General features: G+C 40.7%; 1 protein-coding gene across 4 annotated transcripts in view; it reads right to left on the bottom strand.

The window, feature by feature from the left end:
- The window catches only part of LOC309709140 (endonuclease V-like), a 73261-nt gene that overhangs the window by 49346 nt on the left and 4745 nt on the right, over positions 1 to 19170 (bottom strand). The window contains exons 3-9 of one of the 4 annotated variants that reach the window (XM_082537612.1): positions 18471 to 18605; positions 16935 to 16974; positions 15583 to 15695; positions 5980 to 6048; positions 5661 to 5789; positions 3841 to 3897; positions 3483 to 3728 (exon numbers count right to left, since the gene is read on the bottom strand). In XM_082537612.1, the coding sequence (XP_082393738.1) occupies positions 3489 to 3728; positions 3841 to 3897; positions 5661 to 5789; positions 5980 to 6048; positions 15583 to 15695; positions 16935 to 16974; positions 18471 to 18605 (783 nt within the window). In that variant the 3' untranslated portion in view covers positions 3483 to 3488. Of the gene's footprint in view, positions 1 to 3482; positions 3729 to 3840; positions 3898 to 5660; positions 5790 to 5927; positions 6049 to 15582; positions 15696 to 16934; positions 16975 to 18470; positions 18606 to 19170 lie in introns of those variants that run through there. The other 3 variants (XM_082537613.1, XM_082537614.1, XM_082537615.1) reach the window with 3 other exon arrangements.

Genomic DNA, 19170 nt, shown 5'->3' on the forward strand with positions numbered 1-19170 from the left:
CTATAGAAGGTGGTCAGGATCGGTGGTGGAAGCCGGGCCTTTCTCAGTCTTCTCAGAAAGAAGAGACGCTGTTGGGCTTTCTTGTGCAGGGAGCTGGTGTTGAGGGACCAGCCGAGGTCCTTCTCCAGGTGTACGCCCAGGAATTTGGTGCTGTCAATGATCTCCACAGAGGAGCCGTTGATGCTCAGCGGTGAGTGGTCGCCTCGTGTCCTCCTAAAGTCAACAACCATCTCTTTTGTCTTGTCAACATTCAGAGACAGGTTGTTGTCCTTACACCAGTCCGTTAGTCTCTGCACTTCCTCTCTGTACGCTGACTCGTCGTTCTTGCTAATGAGACCCACCACGGTCGTGTCATCAGCGAATTTAATGATGTGATTTGAACTGTGTGTTGCTACACAGTCATGAGTCAGCAGTGTGAACAGCAGAGGACTGAGCACACAGCCTTGTGGGGCCCCAGTGCTCAGTGTGGTGGTGCTGGAGGTGCAGTTCCCGATCCGTACTGACTGAGGCCTTCCGGTCAGAAAGTCCAGGATCCAGTTGCAGAGGGAGGTGTTCAGGCCTAACAGGCTCAGCTCTCCTCTCTTTTTGCTACATACAGATTGGTAAAGGCAGAAGAGCCACAACAACTCTCGAATACATGCTAAACCTTGATAAAACCAAGCCAAAGAAATAGGAATGAAAAGCAAGCTCTCAGGAATACACTTGCAAGCAAAATATAACAAATGCAGATGCTTCCATGTTTATTGAACAGTTTGAGGATGATGTGAATCATAGTTTTTGACCTTCAGCCACCAGACGGCAAGCAAGAACCCGCAGAAGATATCAAGCAGTCCAGTTTCATCATCAGCTCCAAATGAGCCAACATCTTTTCGAAAAATTCCCTATATATTTCCAGAAAAATTTAAAAGACCTGGAGAAACATAAAGAGGCGCTAAAGTTACTAAACATCAGCTGACTGACCTTTATTGCCTCTCCTGGCACAAATATTAAGGACTGTAAAAATCTTGCATTTCTTTCACAATAATGCCCTGGTTGATCTTATACTGACATTTTTAACAGTTATGCAGCACCTGTTCAGGAAGAGTGTCACACGTGTCACCCCAGGCTATCATAAACTCTGTGTTTTGAAAACAGGACAGCTACATTTATGACATTTAAAATCTGTTTGTATGTATAACTCGTTGTAGGTTGCAGCTTATTCAGGAACTGCTCGTCCAAACAACACAAGTGACTGAAATCATTGGTGACAGCAAAGACAAAAAAATAAATACAATGAAAGGCAAACGTGTCAACCTATCTTTCTGAGAAAGGGCCAGTGAGTGATGCAGTTTTCTAAATGCTAGAACTTTTTGGCAGGCGCTCATTAATATTTTACACCCTTCAGTCTTTTTAAGCATTAAGGTGCGAGAGACTTGGAAAACTTGGACTCGTGTTAGTGAATATCCCCTGAGGCCTGTGTGTTTATGTTTGTCCTTCCCTTTACATACTGAGTGGAGACAGCACGTGTCACTCTAAAGAGAAAAACAGGTTATAGAGGACAACTTTTAGCCAAATTATGAGAAGTTCTTATCTAAATAACATCAAACTCAGCACAGCAGTTCCCAGCAACACACAGTGCATCGGATGAACTGTTGCTAAGCTACAAGAAGAAAAGACAGGTGGACAGAGAGGGATTTCTTGAATTATTCGTAACATCCAACAAGCAGTTTTTCACTCCAACCATCTCACATGGTCATGACATCTGGGTATGACCAGTTAATGTCACAAACATTTGTGTGTCACATGCTCCAAAGTAACACGTTACTGCAATCACCATTCTTAGTGACGTAATAATCTAAATGCAAATATAAAAATCTGTAATCACACTATAGTTACAATTATTATTACTTGTATAACAAGAGTTTATTAGTTATCTGCACGATGGGAGGATAGGACAAAAAAAACACGTCTTTTTCTGCCTGGTAGGGGGAGGAAAATGGTGAAGCAGTTTATGACTTGGGAATGATGTTAAACCTGAGTGCATGCTGACCCCAGCCCAGCAGCCAGAGCCTGAACTTTAACAGGTAGAGACATAGTACACATGTAAACACTAAAGAAAAGTCGTATGTGTGCCCTCAATACGACACTGGTTTGTGTCGGTGAGCAGTATGTAGCATAATGGTTATATTGTTACCTAGTAACTATGTGATGGTGTGTTTCAGGTCATGTTATGGAGTAACATCAAAATAATGCAATAATTAGTGTAACAATTTACTTTCTCAGGTAAATTTTTAAGCAACGTAATGCACAACTTTTAAGAAAAGTAACAAGTAATGTGTAATATATTTTGAATACAATCAAGTGAAATGAGTTTTGTCTGTAGGATGGCAGGGCTCAGCCTTACAGATGAGGAGCTCAAACATCCACAGAGAGCTCAGCTGTTACTTCTTTTGTGTTAAAAGGAGCCAAGTGAGACGGTTCAGTATCTGATCAGGATGCCTCCAGCGCACTTCCATTTGGAGGTTTTGTTGGGCACTTTGAAGACCCAGAAGAAGATCTGGAACCCACTGGAGAGATTATATTGTTGGGACCCCCTAAGAGTTACTGCAAACCCATGCTGGGGAGAAGGACATCTGGAATACGCTGTTTAAACTGCTGTTACAGCAACCCGACGAGATGAGATGAGCAGAAGATAATGGTTTAAATGTCTGGCCCAGTACATTAAAGATAACATTTCAGTCAGGCTGAACCATCAAAGGATCAGATCTCCACTTCCTCCCACTTCGCCTTGAAAATCAAGGCACAAATATCTGTATGTTGTTTGTTGATTTCAACTCAGCACTTTGGCCTTTAGCGCCACAATCTGACACTAGATGTTGGACTTCCTCAGACAGGAGCGTCACACCACAAACCTCCAGGTTTGAGTGTTCAGCCTCATCCTGTTCACACTGTTCTCCCACGATTGCATTCAGAGACCCAGAGAGAACTCTATTGTGAGCTCTGCAGAGAGCGCAACCGTTCTGGTGAGATTATAAACACTGATGAGAGGAAGAGAGGATTTATATCTAGAGGAAATCAATAATCTTACAGCATGGTACACAGAGAATAACCCACTGCTCAACATCAGCAAAGGTAAAGAGACAAGGAAGCAAAAACACCCTCACTGGAGCTGAGGTGGAGCCAACGCAGAACAAGAGGCTGACTAGATGGTCAGCCAAGCAACCTTTGGATGTGGAGTCCTACCAAGTATGTGCAAGTGTGGGACTGACACAGAATCTGTTTAAGTGTGGGTAGTTATATATATTTGCATCTTTCTAGTTTGTCCACGATGAACATTTGCACACAAAAACCTGTTTTCATTTTCTACTGTCAAACGTATTCAGTTATTCAGTCTTCCTGTCAGGTTGATCTCTTTTTGATTTTGCTTTTTTCATGAGATGTGACTGTGATTTCAAAAGCCTGAAGGATGAAAATTTGCCTGCCAGCGAGACGTAACATCGCAGCTGGATCTATGAAGGAGAAAGTACCTGTGGCAGAAGCCGGGAGAGAACACGAGGGCAATGCTGGGAGACACAGAAGGGAATGTGGATGTCAGAGACTGAAAGCAGAGCAGTTGGGCAAAGAAAGGAGGATGAAGAGGGAGGCACTGGTGACTGGACAGAGGAAGGTAAGATTGTTCCTGCTTCTCTCTGATGTCCACAGTCAGTCCCTGTTGCTGCCGGATGCCCCTCTCCCCACCAGCTAAAACACTTGAAATAAACACACACAGGAGGAGGTGAGTTAGCCGCTGCTACTGCAGCTCCTCTGGTGAAAAAACTGATAAAACTGATTTTGAGTGTGAGTGTGTGTGTGTGTGTTTACAGTGCAGTCAGGTGGCTTGCAGTAATCATATGGTGCACTGCAGAAGCACAGCACAGCCTAGTGGCAGAAAGAAAAAGATGAGGTGATGTTCCTCCTCTTCCTCAGGAAAACATTTAGTGGTTGTTTTTGCTATTTTATGTTGTGAGTAAAACTTTTAAGACATTTAAAAAAGCACTTAACTTTCTATCCCAACTTACACCGTTACCAGTGCCAGCATGCACTGGGCAGGAGGCAGAGTACGATATAGCTGAGCAACAAGAGAAAAGGGACACTAAAAAGTTCATAGTGAACTTAATCGCCACCACTGGGCGACAATTCAGCTCACTTTATTGGGTTGTCTTAAATTTTTGCGGGCTGCAGTTAAACAAAAGGAATCAACAGCACATTGAGCCTCACGCATAAATATTTTTTATCGGTGGCATTTTCAAAACCAAAACCAATCAGTGCAGAGGGCTCATGGGAAATCAGTAATGTCTATCAGAAAAGAAAAAACAGTTGAAATCAGGTTAAAAAAAAATGTTGATTGTGGACACACCTCCAGCCTCCGTAAACATTTAATCAAAGGTTCGGTTGCCTCATGACAGTGTGATAAAATGCACTCTGGCTTAAACTGTATTTATGTTTCACTTTAAGGAGTGATGGAAGAACAAAAACAGCGTCTCACCTTTGCAAAGTAAAGGAGGAAGGAAATTGACTAGTGGTGAGGGGAGCACACTTTTATACAAATGTATCATTTTGCATCTATAATTAGCGAAAGACTCAATATTCACAAACCAGGAGGAAACTCTTTAAAATACAAACAAACAAAATGTAACTTAAATAGCAACAGATAACATACCAGTTATGCTCAAAACAACTGTAATATTTGTGCCTTTTTATTTTATTTTATTAATTTTGATATCAAGTATGAAAAGTATTTGGAAAAAAAAGTATTTTAACATATCAAAAATTACAATAATAATTAAAATGAAAATGTTCTCTCTCAGTTAAAATATTTAAATAAATAAATATTTAAAATTTAAATTAAAAAGATAATTGAGTGCATATTTTAATCTATGAAGGCTTACTTTGGAAGCACAATGCACTCTGTGTCAATGTGGTGAACTGGTGGCACTACAGAGCTGTCATTATGACAGCTGATTTTAGGTTTTTTTAAGTAACCAAAGCATGGTTACATGGCTCTTAGTCGAATAAAAGAGCTTTTACTTGTTGTTGGTCATAGGGAGCGTCTAAAGTAAGCAAAATATCATTGGCCTAATTAAAAAAGTTCACTCTGTTCATCATCCATTCATTTCTGTGCATCTCAAATATAATAGCAAAGTATGAACCATATACTTTCCAACTTTGCGAAGATCCTGTCTGCCTTGCAGTTAAAAATATCTTCAGTGTCACACTATAGCTTTGTTGCACTTGTGTCTGACAGCCGGCATCATCTTATCGTTTGAAACTGTCTGCACAGTTTTCTGCGCCGGGGCTGGAATTCATATAAAAATACAGCCAAAATTGGAACATCCCTAATTTGGCTGCATATATTCTTCTTCTCTCCATTTTTACATGTCTCCCAGGCCCTGCTGCCAATAAAGCACTGCATAGCGTGATGCTCACACCTCCTCGCTTCACAGCAGGACACTGTTACACAAGTGGTGAGCACTGCTCGCTCCCTGAAACAGTGTTCTGCTTCTAAGATGAGAAGTTCAACTTTTGTTTCTACTGTTCACAAAAAAGGCTTCTAGCGTTCCTGCAGCTGCTCTGCTGAACACTCATGATGGCTCAATGCACTTTTACAGTGCGTGTGTGTGTGTGTGTGCACATAGGCCCACCTGTCTGATTGGCTCAGGGACCCGGTATCGGCAGCATGCGTGTGTGAGGCGGACAGCTGTGTCCAGGCTGATCTTGTGGCCCACAGACACGTACACTGGCTTCGAGCTCTTGTCAGAGCTTCGCAGTGCCTGAATTCAAAGACAGAAGTCTGCTGTAACTTTTCAGCATTCATCTCGCTCTCCAGTTGTGATCATCATAAAGAATTTGTTGCGTTTGACTTTCAGCAGCGAGGGTTTTCTTTGAAGTCAGCAGCAATAACACAACACCTTTGTCAGAGGTATTTGTTTCTATTTTCTGTGCATCTGTCCTTTGCCGCACCTTTCCGAGCACTTTGCCTGAGGCGCCTATGAGTGGGAAGCTGTCTCCTCCTCTTTGCAGAGCAGCTATCTGTGGAGGCAAAGAAACAAAAATCAAAGTCAAAACAGATGTACAGATGCCAAAACAAATAGCAGCAAGCTGAAACAAAGTATTAACCTCCTGCAGAGCCTTCACACTCGCATCACTTTGTCTCTAACCTCTGCGTGGCCCCACTTTGCTGTCCAACTAGAGCTTCAAAATGCTAAAACAGGACCACATCTTTATTCCACTGAAAGGACGGTGGGTTATGACTTTGAAAAAGAAAATCCAGACAGTCTTGTTCCCAGAAAAAAGCACTGCACAAAAAATATTGTTTTAAATTTTAATCTGGCATAAAAGGGTACAATAATAAAACTCCTAATACAGATTAATGATAATGTAATAACAATGTACTATTTACTTTATTGATCCCCGTGGGAAATTCCTCTCTGCATTTAACCCATTTACTTAGTGAAGCAGTGGGCAGCCATTGGGCGCCCGGGAAGCAGTGTGTAGGGACGGTACCTTGCTCAGGTATACCTCAGTGTAGCCGTTCAGTGGATTCGAACCCCCGACCTTCCGATCATGGGGCCCCCACGCTACCTACTGAGCTATCCCTGCCCCAAGTAGAACAATTAAATAAACTGTATTTTGAAAAAAAAATGTTTTTATTATCTTTGTTATCTCATTTTTCACAAGTAAATGAATAAAATTATCAATGAATTCATTTAAAAATGAAGGCAAAGACTTTATTTGGACTTTTTCTCTTTTTGGAAAAATGTCAAAATCTTTTTTCTAAAACTGTGTTTCGTCTCAACAAATTCAAATTCATGACATTTTTTTAATATTCCTTATTTTCAATTAACCGCCACATATCTACAGTAGTCTGCAGACTGAGTTTGAGTAAACTAGAGGCCTAAGACCATATTTCAAGTTGTGTTTGAGTTTTGTGAAACGAAAGCATGTGATCGTGCAAAAATATAATTATTATGCATGAGATTCAAAGAGAGAGATTTTGACTCAGCTAGTTACCAATATGTCACTCACCACCAATTGCTAGGAGACGGTCTTCTGTCAGAATCACTTGGATATGCCATCTGTGCAAGCTGTTAAATACAACCTGAAGCAGGACCGTGCAACAGATCGAATTTAGATTTCAACTGCAATGTTGTCTGCCATCAATTATTGAAATAAGATAATCAAGATAAAATGGTTATTGTGCCGCAATCTGCTCATTCTTTTCTGTCACCGCTCCAACTTTCATTTCCTTCTGTCGCCCTCCTGCCACTTTGATGGAATATAGTTTCTTTGTTCTCAGTTTGTTTGCTGTCTAAGTTTTGGTTTTCTTTATTCCGGGTTATATTTTAGTTTAAGTTACTGTTTGCATTTATAGAGGTTATGTTTTTTCTTCTATGTGTTTCCCTCTTTTAAGCTGATTCATGTCTCTTTGCTCCCCTGTTCAGTTACTGAGTTACTTCCTTACTGTTTTATTTTGGTAGTTATTTGTGTCCTGTGCCTTGTTTATAGTTTCACTTCCTTCCCATCCTTTCCTGATTGCCTTCACCTGTCTCTCCTAACCCAGCTGTTTCCATTGCCTGCATTGATCTTCATATCACTGCCACCCTGTGCCATGTTTACTTTACCAAACAATTCTTTTCAAGCAAACGTTCTGTTAAAAAGACAAGTTTTTGTCTTTTGTTTTTTAAGTTTGGTGACTCAAATATTATTTTCCAAATTCTCTGAGTAATGGTGTTATATAATCACGATTCAACAGTGGCTAAAATACTTGTGATGAGAACATTTGTCCTAACCTAATCTATGTTATAAAGTTTGGACTTAATATTTCAGACCCATTAGACAGCAAAAGCAAACATTTGATGTGATCATTCAGGCGTTAGACTTGAAGTGTCACTGAGATATAATGAAACAGCCAGACATAGAAACAGTCCTTGAGTCTGAAAAACCTTTAAATGTATATATTTTTTCCAACTAAGCTAGTTTTAAACCTAAAGAAAAAGAACTAACTCTAATAAAAGACTAGAAAATTATTGATGTACTAACTGGCTCATCTTTGACGTCTCATGAGAGCCCAGACCAGATGCCTCCATTTTTGATTGAAGGATGCTGGACTCAAAGAAAGATTTTAAATGACCTCTCTCTTGATTTCTGTTAGAGCTAAAGTTTTGTTCTCACAGTCAAAGAGACGGTGCAAAGTCAGATGCAGTGATGCGGGCTGCTGTTGACAGGTGTGCTCTGGGTTATGGGCCAGAGCGATGAAGGGAGTTTAGCCTCCATGATGGATGGAGTGTCTGCTCTACTATGACTGATTACAGCAAGCAGCCAGCAGGGAGACAGGAGGGGCCGCACGGGGCATCCAATCCCGGCTGGGATGAGGCCAATAGTGTGTGTGTGTGTGTGTGTGTGTGTGTGTGTGTGTGTGTGTGTGTGTGTGTGTGTCTGTGTCTGTGAAAGACAGGAATAGGACTGAAGCCAGGGCACCAGAAGTCAGAAACACGGGGTAAGTCATCAATAACACACTAGTTTGAGTTACAGCCAGGCTATCAGTGAGAGAAGAGACAAAGAGAGACAAACAGGGAGAAGGAGATGAAAGCGAGAAAGGGGATAGAGTATGAGAGGAGGACCGATAAACTGGAGGTTAAGGGAGAGAGGAAGAAAGAGAGGAGAGGCGACGAACAGAGGTGGGACCAAGTCATTGTTTTGCAAGTCTCAAGTAAGTCTCAAGTCTTTATCCTCAAGTCTCAAGTCAAGTCTCAAGTAATGTCAGGCAAGTCAGAGTCGAGTCTCAAGTCACTGGTGTAAAAGTCCGAGTCAAGTCACAAGTCTGAAACTTTGAATTTCAAGTCCTTTCGAGTCTTTAAAAAAAAAAAACAACGAAAAAATAATGTTGCAGTTATGCTAAATGTAAATATTAGACCATGTAATTTTAAATCTGTGTTTTTCTCAACACATGACAAAAGTGAACGTAGAAAATATACACAAATTGTGAAATTGCACCTCTTTAAAATGCAGCTCAATTAAACTTAGCTCCAAGAATAATTTTCACCGACAGTTCTGAGATAAGCTGCATGTTATTCTTGGATGCGGTTGTAGGACCGGCTTTAAAAATCGCATGACAAAAATATCATACACATTAAAAAAAACTGTATCACCAACGTAGCCTGGACAACATTTGCTAGTTAGATGAAGTCAGCTATCTCATTGTAGCATATTTATATGCATATTTATAATCATACGGTTCTTGGAGTGAGTGCATACACTCATGAAGTTTAGTAACTTCAGGTCACTGCAACAAGCCCAGGTACAGTTTACCGACGGATGGGTGCAGGACCTTGAAACGCACCGTGTAGAACGAAAGACCATCGTACGTATCATAAGTTTACCAGTCTCACAAATCGTCGTCATAAATACACATTCATTAACCGTTTATTAATAGGACCTTTGAGCTCAACGGTAATTAATTAGCAGTGGAAATAATTTCTGGTACCCATCACAGAAATGTAGCAGTGACAACAATATTGTATGCTGTAATCGTACTGGGCAATTAGTGATATAAAACAACTGTTTTATCCTGTGAATAAAAGTATATGTTTTTGTCAATGTACCATAATAACAGAAGCGAAACGCAATATTGTGTCAGGACAATTCACTATTTATGCACAATAAATAAAGGAGCATAGCGCGACAATTTCTGTTCAGCGCCAGACTTGCTTGTAACCTATATCACTAATTATGTTATGAAAATGACGTATTAACTACTAAAAAACACTGACCTTCGTGTAAATGCTTGGAGCAGACTAACCTGTGAGCTGGAGGGTTCTGGGACGTTATATTTGGTCTTAGAATGGCTGCAATCCAGTCGCGTCTTTGTTACTTCGGAAACATGGCTGAACAATTTCTCTTCAACGACGTAATCCGATAACAACCGATCTCTTTACCCGTCGGCTTCCCGTGGCTGTCATGCGACCGGCTATTGCAGTTAATGATACAACAGCTTCTTGACATTTTTGTGTTTCTTTTTATCTCTGTGTAACTGATTTTAATTGAAAGCCTGCGTGCGCTAGTACCGCTTGCCACGAGTTCCCAGAATCCTTTGCAGTTCTACCCGTGAATGACGTCACATTTTCAATCTCTATATAATATGCATGTTAAATTTTATATTTGGGGTAAAATATCAAGTCTTTTCAAGTAAACCGGTTCAAGTCCAATTCAAGTCCCAGATCATTGGTGTAAAAGTCCAAGTCAAGTCACAAGTCTTAGAACATTTTTTCAAGTCAAGTCTAAAGTCATAAAATTAATGACTCGAGTCTGACTCGAGTCCAAGTCATGTGACTCGAGTCCACACCTCTGGCGACGAAGACCTGAGGGACTCTGAGCAACACAAAACTTCAACAGAGATAAAATTTTCCAAAAGTGTACTGAGGACAAAAAGGAGGGAAAGAAACATTTTCTACCCTCTCTCATCCTGTCTCTTTTGTCTAAAGCTCGGCTCACACAAAGGCCCACTGCATCACTTCTGTTGTGATATTTTGATACCATGGTAGCATTTACAGGATATTGTTTTATTGTGATATTATACAGAAAAGAGTTACTCAATAAGGCCCATTTAATAGTTGTTTTTCTCTTTCTCTCTGACCCAAGAATTGATGTGTAAGACTCACAGGCTGGTACCCCAAGGTCGAAAATACCACAGAGACGAGACCACTTCCTTACTCCCATCCTCCCTTCTTTATCTCTTAGAAAAAGGCTCGTTAAAGGCCAGGTGGTTTGTTTCAGAATTCACTAATGAAAGAACTCTGTATTCTATGTCTAGGAGTGTATTTTGCTGGGATGATCATAAATTGTAGCTGAACTGATAAACTACACACAGGATACTTCTTTGCTCACAAGGCAGGAAGACGTTTCCTTATTTGGTCTGTACTGGTTTGAACTGAGAACTTGCTGACACACGAACCTTTTTTTCTCTATATAAGCTGTTGTATACTTAATAAACCTTTGAGTCGATTGGGAAGGCAACCTAAAGCAGTCTCTGTTTTCTTGTTCTCCCAAGCTGCTCCCGAGCTCGTACTAACACGCTGAATGGCATACCTGAGTGTTACTTTAAATAATTAGGAATCTTAGAAGGAAAGGACAGAACTCTGCTTATCGCTCGTGCCTTGGAGGGAAAACCGGGATGGACATTTTTTTCCTTCAACTTCCAGCACAGGGACATCATGTTCAGCTTCAAATAAAAAAACAGCGAGCAGAGAGAGAAGGGCTTTCATGTTCACGGACACTTCAAGGGGACGCATGTGCTTTAATGATGACAGAAGGCAGTCAATACAACCTAATGATTCTCCATCTTAACAAGTTATCCGTTGTTCTTATTCACTGCTAAAGATGAACAAACAGCTGTCTGTTTTCAAGGCCTTTGTTACTTTGCTTTACTGACTATTACTGTATATAAAAGATGAACTTAATCATAGTCACACATTGTATGTGGACTAATGTCTTAAAGCCTCGCATCTGGCATTCTGCCCGTTGTTTTCTTCGGTGACACACTTTTGACAAGAGGCTGGAGGTCTAAAAATCAGCCAATGCTTACTCGTTCGCTTTATTAGCAAAGTGAATCTATAAGTGCAGCACTGCTCATAACACTGGAATTTCACTCTCCACAACTGGAGGTTAGACGGTGTGTTAGTACAAATCAAGCCATATTAAGCAGATAAGTGCACAAACACGACTGGGATTGAAATTAGATGAGGTGAAGCAAAATTCTATTTTTATACCTAAAATACAATTTAAATAGGTGAGTTACAGAAAAAACACAACTCTATGTGCAATAAAGCTTCAAATATAAAGTTGGCATGTTAACCACGTACTGTAGGCAGGTGTAGCTTTCTGGTCTGAGTGAAGCCACTGTTTTCAGGGCAGCAGAGGGTGACTCCTCCAGTTTAAAGTCTGACTGTATAAAACTGTGAAATTCCCCTCCTGCTCACATCAATAAACACTTTACTGATGAGTTTAAGATGTCCTTGATGTAAATTAAGGTCGTCATAGGACTCAAAAAGGATGATAAAGCAAGCTGAGCTTTAGGAAGGTATACCTTGTGATTAACAGCCATCAATATTTGGTCTCATCCACAAGTTTTCACATTGGCTGGGACTTTACTAACTAATCGCTGATGTCATGTTGGCCATTCCTAACTTTATCATATGATTTTAAGACTGAAAACTAACTTTTGTATTCAGCCTCAAGCGGTCATTTGATGAACTGCAGTTTTTGGCACTTCCCTGTTTCTGTTTTCAGTCTTGGAGGCTGACATTCGTTTACAGGCTCTTTTCTTTGAATTTTTAAACTGATTTAAATCACTCTTACAAAATAGTTTTGTTTTTTTTCCCCCGAGTGATAAATCAGAAGATTGATGAAACTTTTAAATAAGTTATTAAAGCAGAATTCATATAATTTTATGAATCTCTATTAAAGGCAACCAAACTCAGAAAAAATATCCCTGAACAAGTTACATTTAAGTAAAAAAATGGTGAAAATGTTTTGACCTACATACAGGTGTAATACAGGTGTGACCTTTTACATTTTGTACCTGACAAACTTTGGGTGACACAAAGACCACTAATTGCTATCAAGCCCAAAATAAACAGATAAAATTGGAGTGACTTTAATATTCTCATCTCAGATGATGCATTGGGTATTTCTTCTTCAGTCACTCACTATGTGTTAACAGACCTCTCTGCATAGAATCACTTGTTATTAACCTCTGTCTCTCTTCCACAGCATGTCTTTATCTTGTCTTCCTTCTCTCACACCAACCAATCACAGCAGATGGCCCCGCCCCTCCCTGAGCCTGGTTCTGCTGGAGGTTTCTTCCTGTTAAAAGGGAGTTTTTCCTTCCCACTGTCAGCAAAGTGCTTGCTCATAGGGGTTCATATGATTGTTGGGTTTTTCTCTGTATGTATTGTTGTAGGGTCTACCTTACAATGTAAAGCACCTTGAGGCAACTGTTGTTGTGATTTGGTGCTATATAAATAAAATTGAATTGAATTGAATAGATGTCTACTGTTTCTTAATGAAACTCAAACCTCCATGCAAAAATATATTTGTTTTACAGTGCATCTTTAAAATTTATGTACATTATAGTTTCTCTGAGCACAGGCTCATCCTGCAACATATTATGTGCATTCGTACATTAACACAATCCCTGTGCTATACAGTGTTTCATTTTCACCTTTCCAAGGAGGCTCCATCTGATAAAGACGCACATACACACCTTTACTTTCAAGGTTTGCACATTTAATTGCCGCAACTAAGAGAAACTTCTGTAACCTTGAGAGACACTTCTCAGACTGCATATTGGCTTTCAGAAACTCTGTTTGCTGGAAATGTTGAAAGAAACTCTGACATCTGATCTAATCGAGTATGGCAGCGTATCGCTCGTCAGTGGTACGTGGCGGTGTGCTCGTAGCTCCAGTAATGGCTAATCTTGTTTCAAAAGAGCTAATTTTCTGAAATTTGGTAGGAAGCCTGATATAGCTTGTGTTTCACAGATTACTTCACAGCTAATTTCCCACCAAGCGCTCAAGCGCCAAAGCTGGTGTTCCCTTGAAGCGCCGCAATCGTGTGCGTGCCTGTAGACAAATTAGAAAGAGCCCCAGAGAGTGACAATTACATCAATATGGGCAGGAAGGGACTTCTAAAATTTCACGCTGATCCAAAGCTAATAGCTTGAGCCAAACATGCAGCATGGCCGTGTAATGCCTGTGCTACCTGATCTTGAAAGTAAATGAGCCACATGTATTTGGACACATATTGTTTCAGTAGATAAGTGTGACTGGATCGTCGGGGGTGACCATGATAGGTGTAAACAAAGATCAGATTCCCCCCAGGGGGAAAAGACGGGCGTAATTTTTCTGACGCCAAAGCCACTAACACTAATTCATGAGATGGATACATTGCAGAGAATTGAATTAGCATCTTACACGACTACATGAAGATTGCCGGGGTTGTAATCACACTATGTATCTGATGCTAACTGAGAAGTGGATCAGATGTCTGTCCGCTCCTCTCCAAAACTTTGGAGGACCACTCAGCATTAAAATGCTCATAACTGCAGACCTTTAGATTCTATTTAGAATTTGCATAATGGCTTTTCAGAAGTGACCACACTTAAGCTCAGCTAATTCACTGTCAACTCAGACAAGAAGGCCACAGGGTTCGAGCTTTTTCTGTGAGGAATCTGGAAGTTTCCGAGGAAGATGAAGTCTTAAATAATCTCCTGGAGCTGCATGAGCATGTGAATGTGTGTAGTTCATGTAAGATTCAGACAAAGCATTTTTATTGATCTTTTTGATGTATCAGTTTTTGCTTGGTCGGACCGCCTTCTGCTCCTCCCGCCTCAAAAAGGAAATAGCTTTCACAGTTTTCACAGGACTGTGCAGTTCTCTGAAAAACGAAATAAACTCCATGATTCAGTACCAATAACTTCCTATAATTTCTATGGATGGAGTGAAGGTGTACTTACACAGATTCCTGTAAAAACCTCTGACTGTATAAGTTGTTTTACTCAGTTTGCGCTGGTTTTGTTGCAGTTCCTTAGTCTATGCCACATGTAGTTTTTGGTTCATTCCTACTCATTAGTTGCATTAGGTTTGACTTGATGTTGCTTTTCATCCTTATTACATTAAAAAGAGGGAACAGTTTTTTAATATTTTCCTGTGGCTTCACTGGTCTGTCCCTCTTCCGTTCAGTTTGGCCTGAAGTGAAATGATAACTGACGCACCTGCTCGTTTCATCGGGTAAATTTAACTTTAAAGTGTTTTGTTTTTTTTCCTCAGCAGGTCACTGAGCTGCAGACTGGAACAAAGGGAGCATTTGCATATTAATGAAAACCAGGTTTTGCTGTCCCACAGGTATACTTTGACCAGTGCACATTTGTCCCAGCTTGATTTGTATTCAAAAAGTCACATTAGCGTTAGCGACACAGCAAGGCCTTGGCTCGCAATAAAAGTCACAGTGAGAACAGTAATACACGCAAACAAAGCGCACTCTCACACACACACACGTAGAATTAGAAGTTGTGAGTTTAGATGCACACAAAGTCACACTGAAAAACAACTCTGTCCTTTGCTTCGTCCCTCTCTGACATTTCTTTGCTTTTCTCTTTAGATGCAGCGAGCAGAGAAAGCGATTACACTTTGAAAACTTAAATAATTCATCCAGTGACTCCTGTCAACACTGGGAGCTCTTTTACAAGAGAAACATGTGTACACAACTAAAAGAAACATTAAATATGAAGCAGGTTTTCTTCATCTCTTTTACATCAAAGAGCTCTGAAGGCCAAACCGCAGAGGGACGAGGCTCTGCAGCTCGGTGGGAGAAACAGACGTTCAAGTCTTAGACTCGTCATTTTGAAATGGCCTTTTTATAACACTGAAAACCACAATGGATACAACAATGCTGTATGACTGGAGACCTGAGCATAACAAAGTGCACACATTGACTCATCAAACCTACAGAATCTACGTTTAAAACAAAAAAGATCTTAAATTTAAAAAAGAGATGATGTTTTCTCACTTGTGACTGATGCTCCTCACTCTTGTTGACTCCTTGCACCTGCAGCAAGTTTTTGGCCACGCCCACACAGGGCAGCCCTGACAGCACTCCCAGGTGACACGCCAAGCCAAACTCTGCAACGATCCAAACAGCGACAATCAAGTCACATCCAAAATTAAACAGCGGGGAGTAAACGTGCTTCAGCGAACTGTGTGATGCAAAGAAACGTTACAACAGAGGGCTTCACGGTGATTCACTCAGGGTTGATTTTATCAGGTGTTACACCCAACAGTCCCTTTAGTGAAAGCCAAAGTTTATACAGCTTGTCCTCAAACCTCGCTAGACTCACCTTGAATTCAGTATTTTTAACAAGCTCGAGTGGAGCTGAATGCAAATCTGTGAATTAATGATCAGTGAAAATCAGACTGAAATTTTTAGCTGTCTCTTTTTTTGAAGATGCGCTGCTGACGAGTGTCATGCTACGTACGACCCAGAGACCGAACAGCAGCATCGGCATGCACGTCATTTTTTCCATTTTCCTTTCACAGAGATGAGTGTACTCTAACATCCCGAGCCGGCTCATGGAAAACAATCATTGGACATAGGTTATGTGTGTCACTTCTTTGGCCACACAGACATACAACCGCTGGTCACTTCCCTCCACCCTCGACAGATCTGAATCCCTACAGCTGTCTCTTATGGCACAAAATTAAGTTCAGGCTGAAGGTGTTGATATAACCAACCAGGGACGCTCCAAAATTTTTTCATAGGGGTGGCCATGTGGGGGTGGCACACCAAAAACAGGGTTTTCAATTTTATTGCTGTTGTCAAATATAGGTTACTTGAAAAATATGGCAAAAAAAGAGAGAAAAAACTGAATTATATACCTAGTTTATTTCCTGCTATTAGATTTGATATCACTCAAAATATGTACATATGAAAACCAAATAAGATTTTAAAATCCATCCATCCCTTTAAAGATTCTTCCTCACTCTTGTGTTCACGTTTTTTAAAATTATTACCAACACAGAGGTCACAGAGGCGACAGGGGGGCGGCCAGCAAATTTTAAGGGGTGTCCAGTGCCCCTCCTGGCCCCCCTTTGGTGGCGCCTCTGAATCCAGCGTTAATCGCATAGGTCCAGATGGACAAGAAGATGACCTTGAGGGAAAACTGGGCGATGATTGTACAGGTACAGAGAAACTAACAAACACATTATTCATTAAATGTGTGTTTTTAGATTTTTGTTGTTTGTTCGATTTTTTACAGTGAACTGTTAATATTTTTTATCAGTGTTATTAAAAGTTTATTACATTATGTTATCTTTAAAGTAAAAACAGAAAATCTAAAATCTTTGTTCGGTCAGTCGCCTCACCTCTGTAATGAAAGAGACCATTCCCATCCACAAACACCACCTGCAGAGAGAACACACCTGAAATGAGTTCGACTGCAGGAAGCTCGATATTACTCGCTTTTTCCACAGCAGACTTTTCCACGTGTCTGAGGATTAAAAGCACAGGTGAAATAATAAACAGAGCTACTTCATCAACAGAGGTATTATTAATCTTTTGCTTCTACCTGTGCTATGAATGATATGATCAACTAAAATGTCCAGAGTGAAAGATTTTTGTTGTTATCTATTGTGTCTATAACCCTGGGATGGCAGAAGATCTTCAAAAGCCGAAGTTAGTAAGAGCTCCTCAAACTGATATTTGAACGCTTCCAGCTCCAACACACCGATGAATTTTTAAAGCCAAAGGTGACTCCGCAGACATATTTCTGCTTGAATCATAAGTCACCAGGAACACTCACTTGAAAGGTTGCAGATAAAGGGAGCAGTGACTGCATCTGTCCAGAGCTAAATGTCACTGGAAGTAAATCTGAGCTTGTGTGTGTGTGTGTGTGTGTGTGTGTGTGTGTGTGTGTGTGTGTGTGTGTGTGTGCATGACTTTCTAAGTGTGAATGTGTGTGTTTCTGCACACCTGCGTGCACGAGGACGACAGAGGGACAGAGTGGGAGGCGTGTGGGCTGCGACAAACAGAAGCGAGTGGGTGAAGATGAACAAGAGGCGTCGCTTTAGAAAAACAAAAAACCGAGAGGACAAACAGAGGAGCTTCACTTAATGTGCATGAACGTGATGCGAGGTTTTAAAGCACTTGTCCAAATCCAGTAACGTTAGCAGGTTGTCGGTCTTGTTGGATTCATAAGTAACTTTTTCCACTTTGGAGGATTTATCGGTTATTAAAACATTTCCAGCTCACTGTGCCCTGGAGATGGGAATTATATCACTTCTTCTAGTACTACTACCATAAATATAATAATAATAGTTATCACAATAATAACACTCAGATCTTACTGAAGAAATTTTAATTACTTAGTTTGCCCAAAATCCTCAGGTTTCTAACTTTATCTGTAGGAATTATGCCAAAACTGCAAACTAAGGTTAACAAGCACAAACTAAAATGTTTTCTTTTCACTCTATTGTGAATATGAACCATCAGCATCAACAAAATAATGGAAAAAGAGTTTGTTTTACTTCCTGGTCAAATAAAAATGCAAAAAGATATATATATTTTCCTTTGTCTGTGTAGCTTTGAGAAGTTAATCTGACAGAAACGAACAGAACCCATTTCAGTAGTCACTAAAACAGGGGTGGGCAACTCCAGGCCTCGAGGGCCGGTGTCCAGCAGGTTTTAGATATCCCCCTGGGTCAACACACCTTAATCACATGATTAGTTCGTTACCAGGCCTCTGGAGAACTTAAGGACATGCTGAGGAGGTCATTCAGCCATTGAATCATCTGTGTTGGCTCAAGGACACATCTAAAACCTGCAGGACACCGGCCCTCGAGGCCTGGAGTTTCCCACCCCTGCACTAAGAGGTCATTATTCAAGTTCTAGCACGTCCAGACCTGAGGAAGGAGTGTGGGCTGGTTCTTCTTCAGCCTCTGCAGAGCCTCCAGGAGGAAAGGAGTTTCTCTGAATGCCAGAAAGCCGGCTATGTAGGGGGCCGTCAGGGTCACCATCTGACTGTCTTCATACAGCACCTGGCAGGAGGGAGCAGAGACTGCTTCATTTCTTATGACTGAATTTTACTACACCGTCGGATTATCACAATATTTCATTTCTCCATTGCAAGCAGCAATCTCCAAAGTCTCCACAGACACCCACACTAACATCTTCATCACCTTCATTCATCATAAAACCTTTTTTTGTTTTTTTAATAACCCATCTTTTTTTAAATTTTGTTAGGGGCATGGCTGCTTTGATTGACAGGTGGGCTGACACAGGCCAGTATCTGCCAGGTGCCACTTCTGCTGACATAACGAGTGTGTTACTGTTATTAACCTTTAAGCCACGTTGGATAATTCTGCAGGATATCCATATTTCAGTCAGTCAGATGACCACAAGTATACAGAGAAGTTCATGGTAGACTCAGTGACTGCGGAGTGCCCAGGTCCTGTGGCTGCACAACAAGCCCAAGCACAATCATCGCCCCTCCATCCCCGTGCTTACAGTTGTTATGGGGTGTTTGTGCTGATATGTTGTTTTTTTTCCAGATGTGGTGCTGTGCATTATAATCAAACATCTCTACTTTGGTTCTGCAACTCT

Source organism: Aulonocara stuartgranti (assembly GCF_965226115.1).
Source record: "Aulonocara stuartgranti genome assembly, chromosome: 6".
Classification (NCBI taxonomy): domain Eukaryota; kingdom Metazoa; phylum Chordata; class Actinopteri; order Cichliformes; family Cichlidae; genus Aulonocara; species Aulonocara stuartgranti.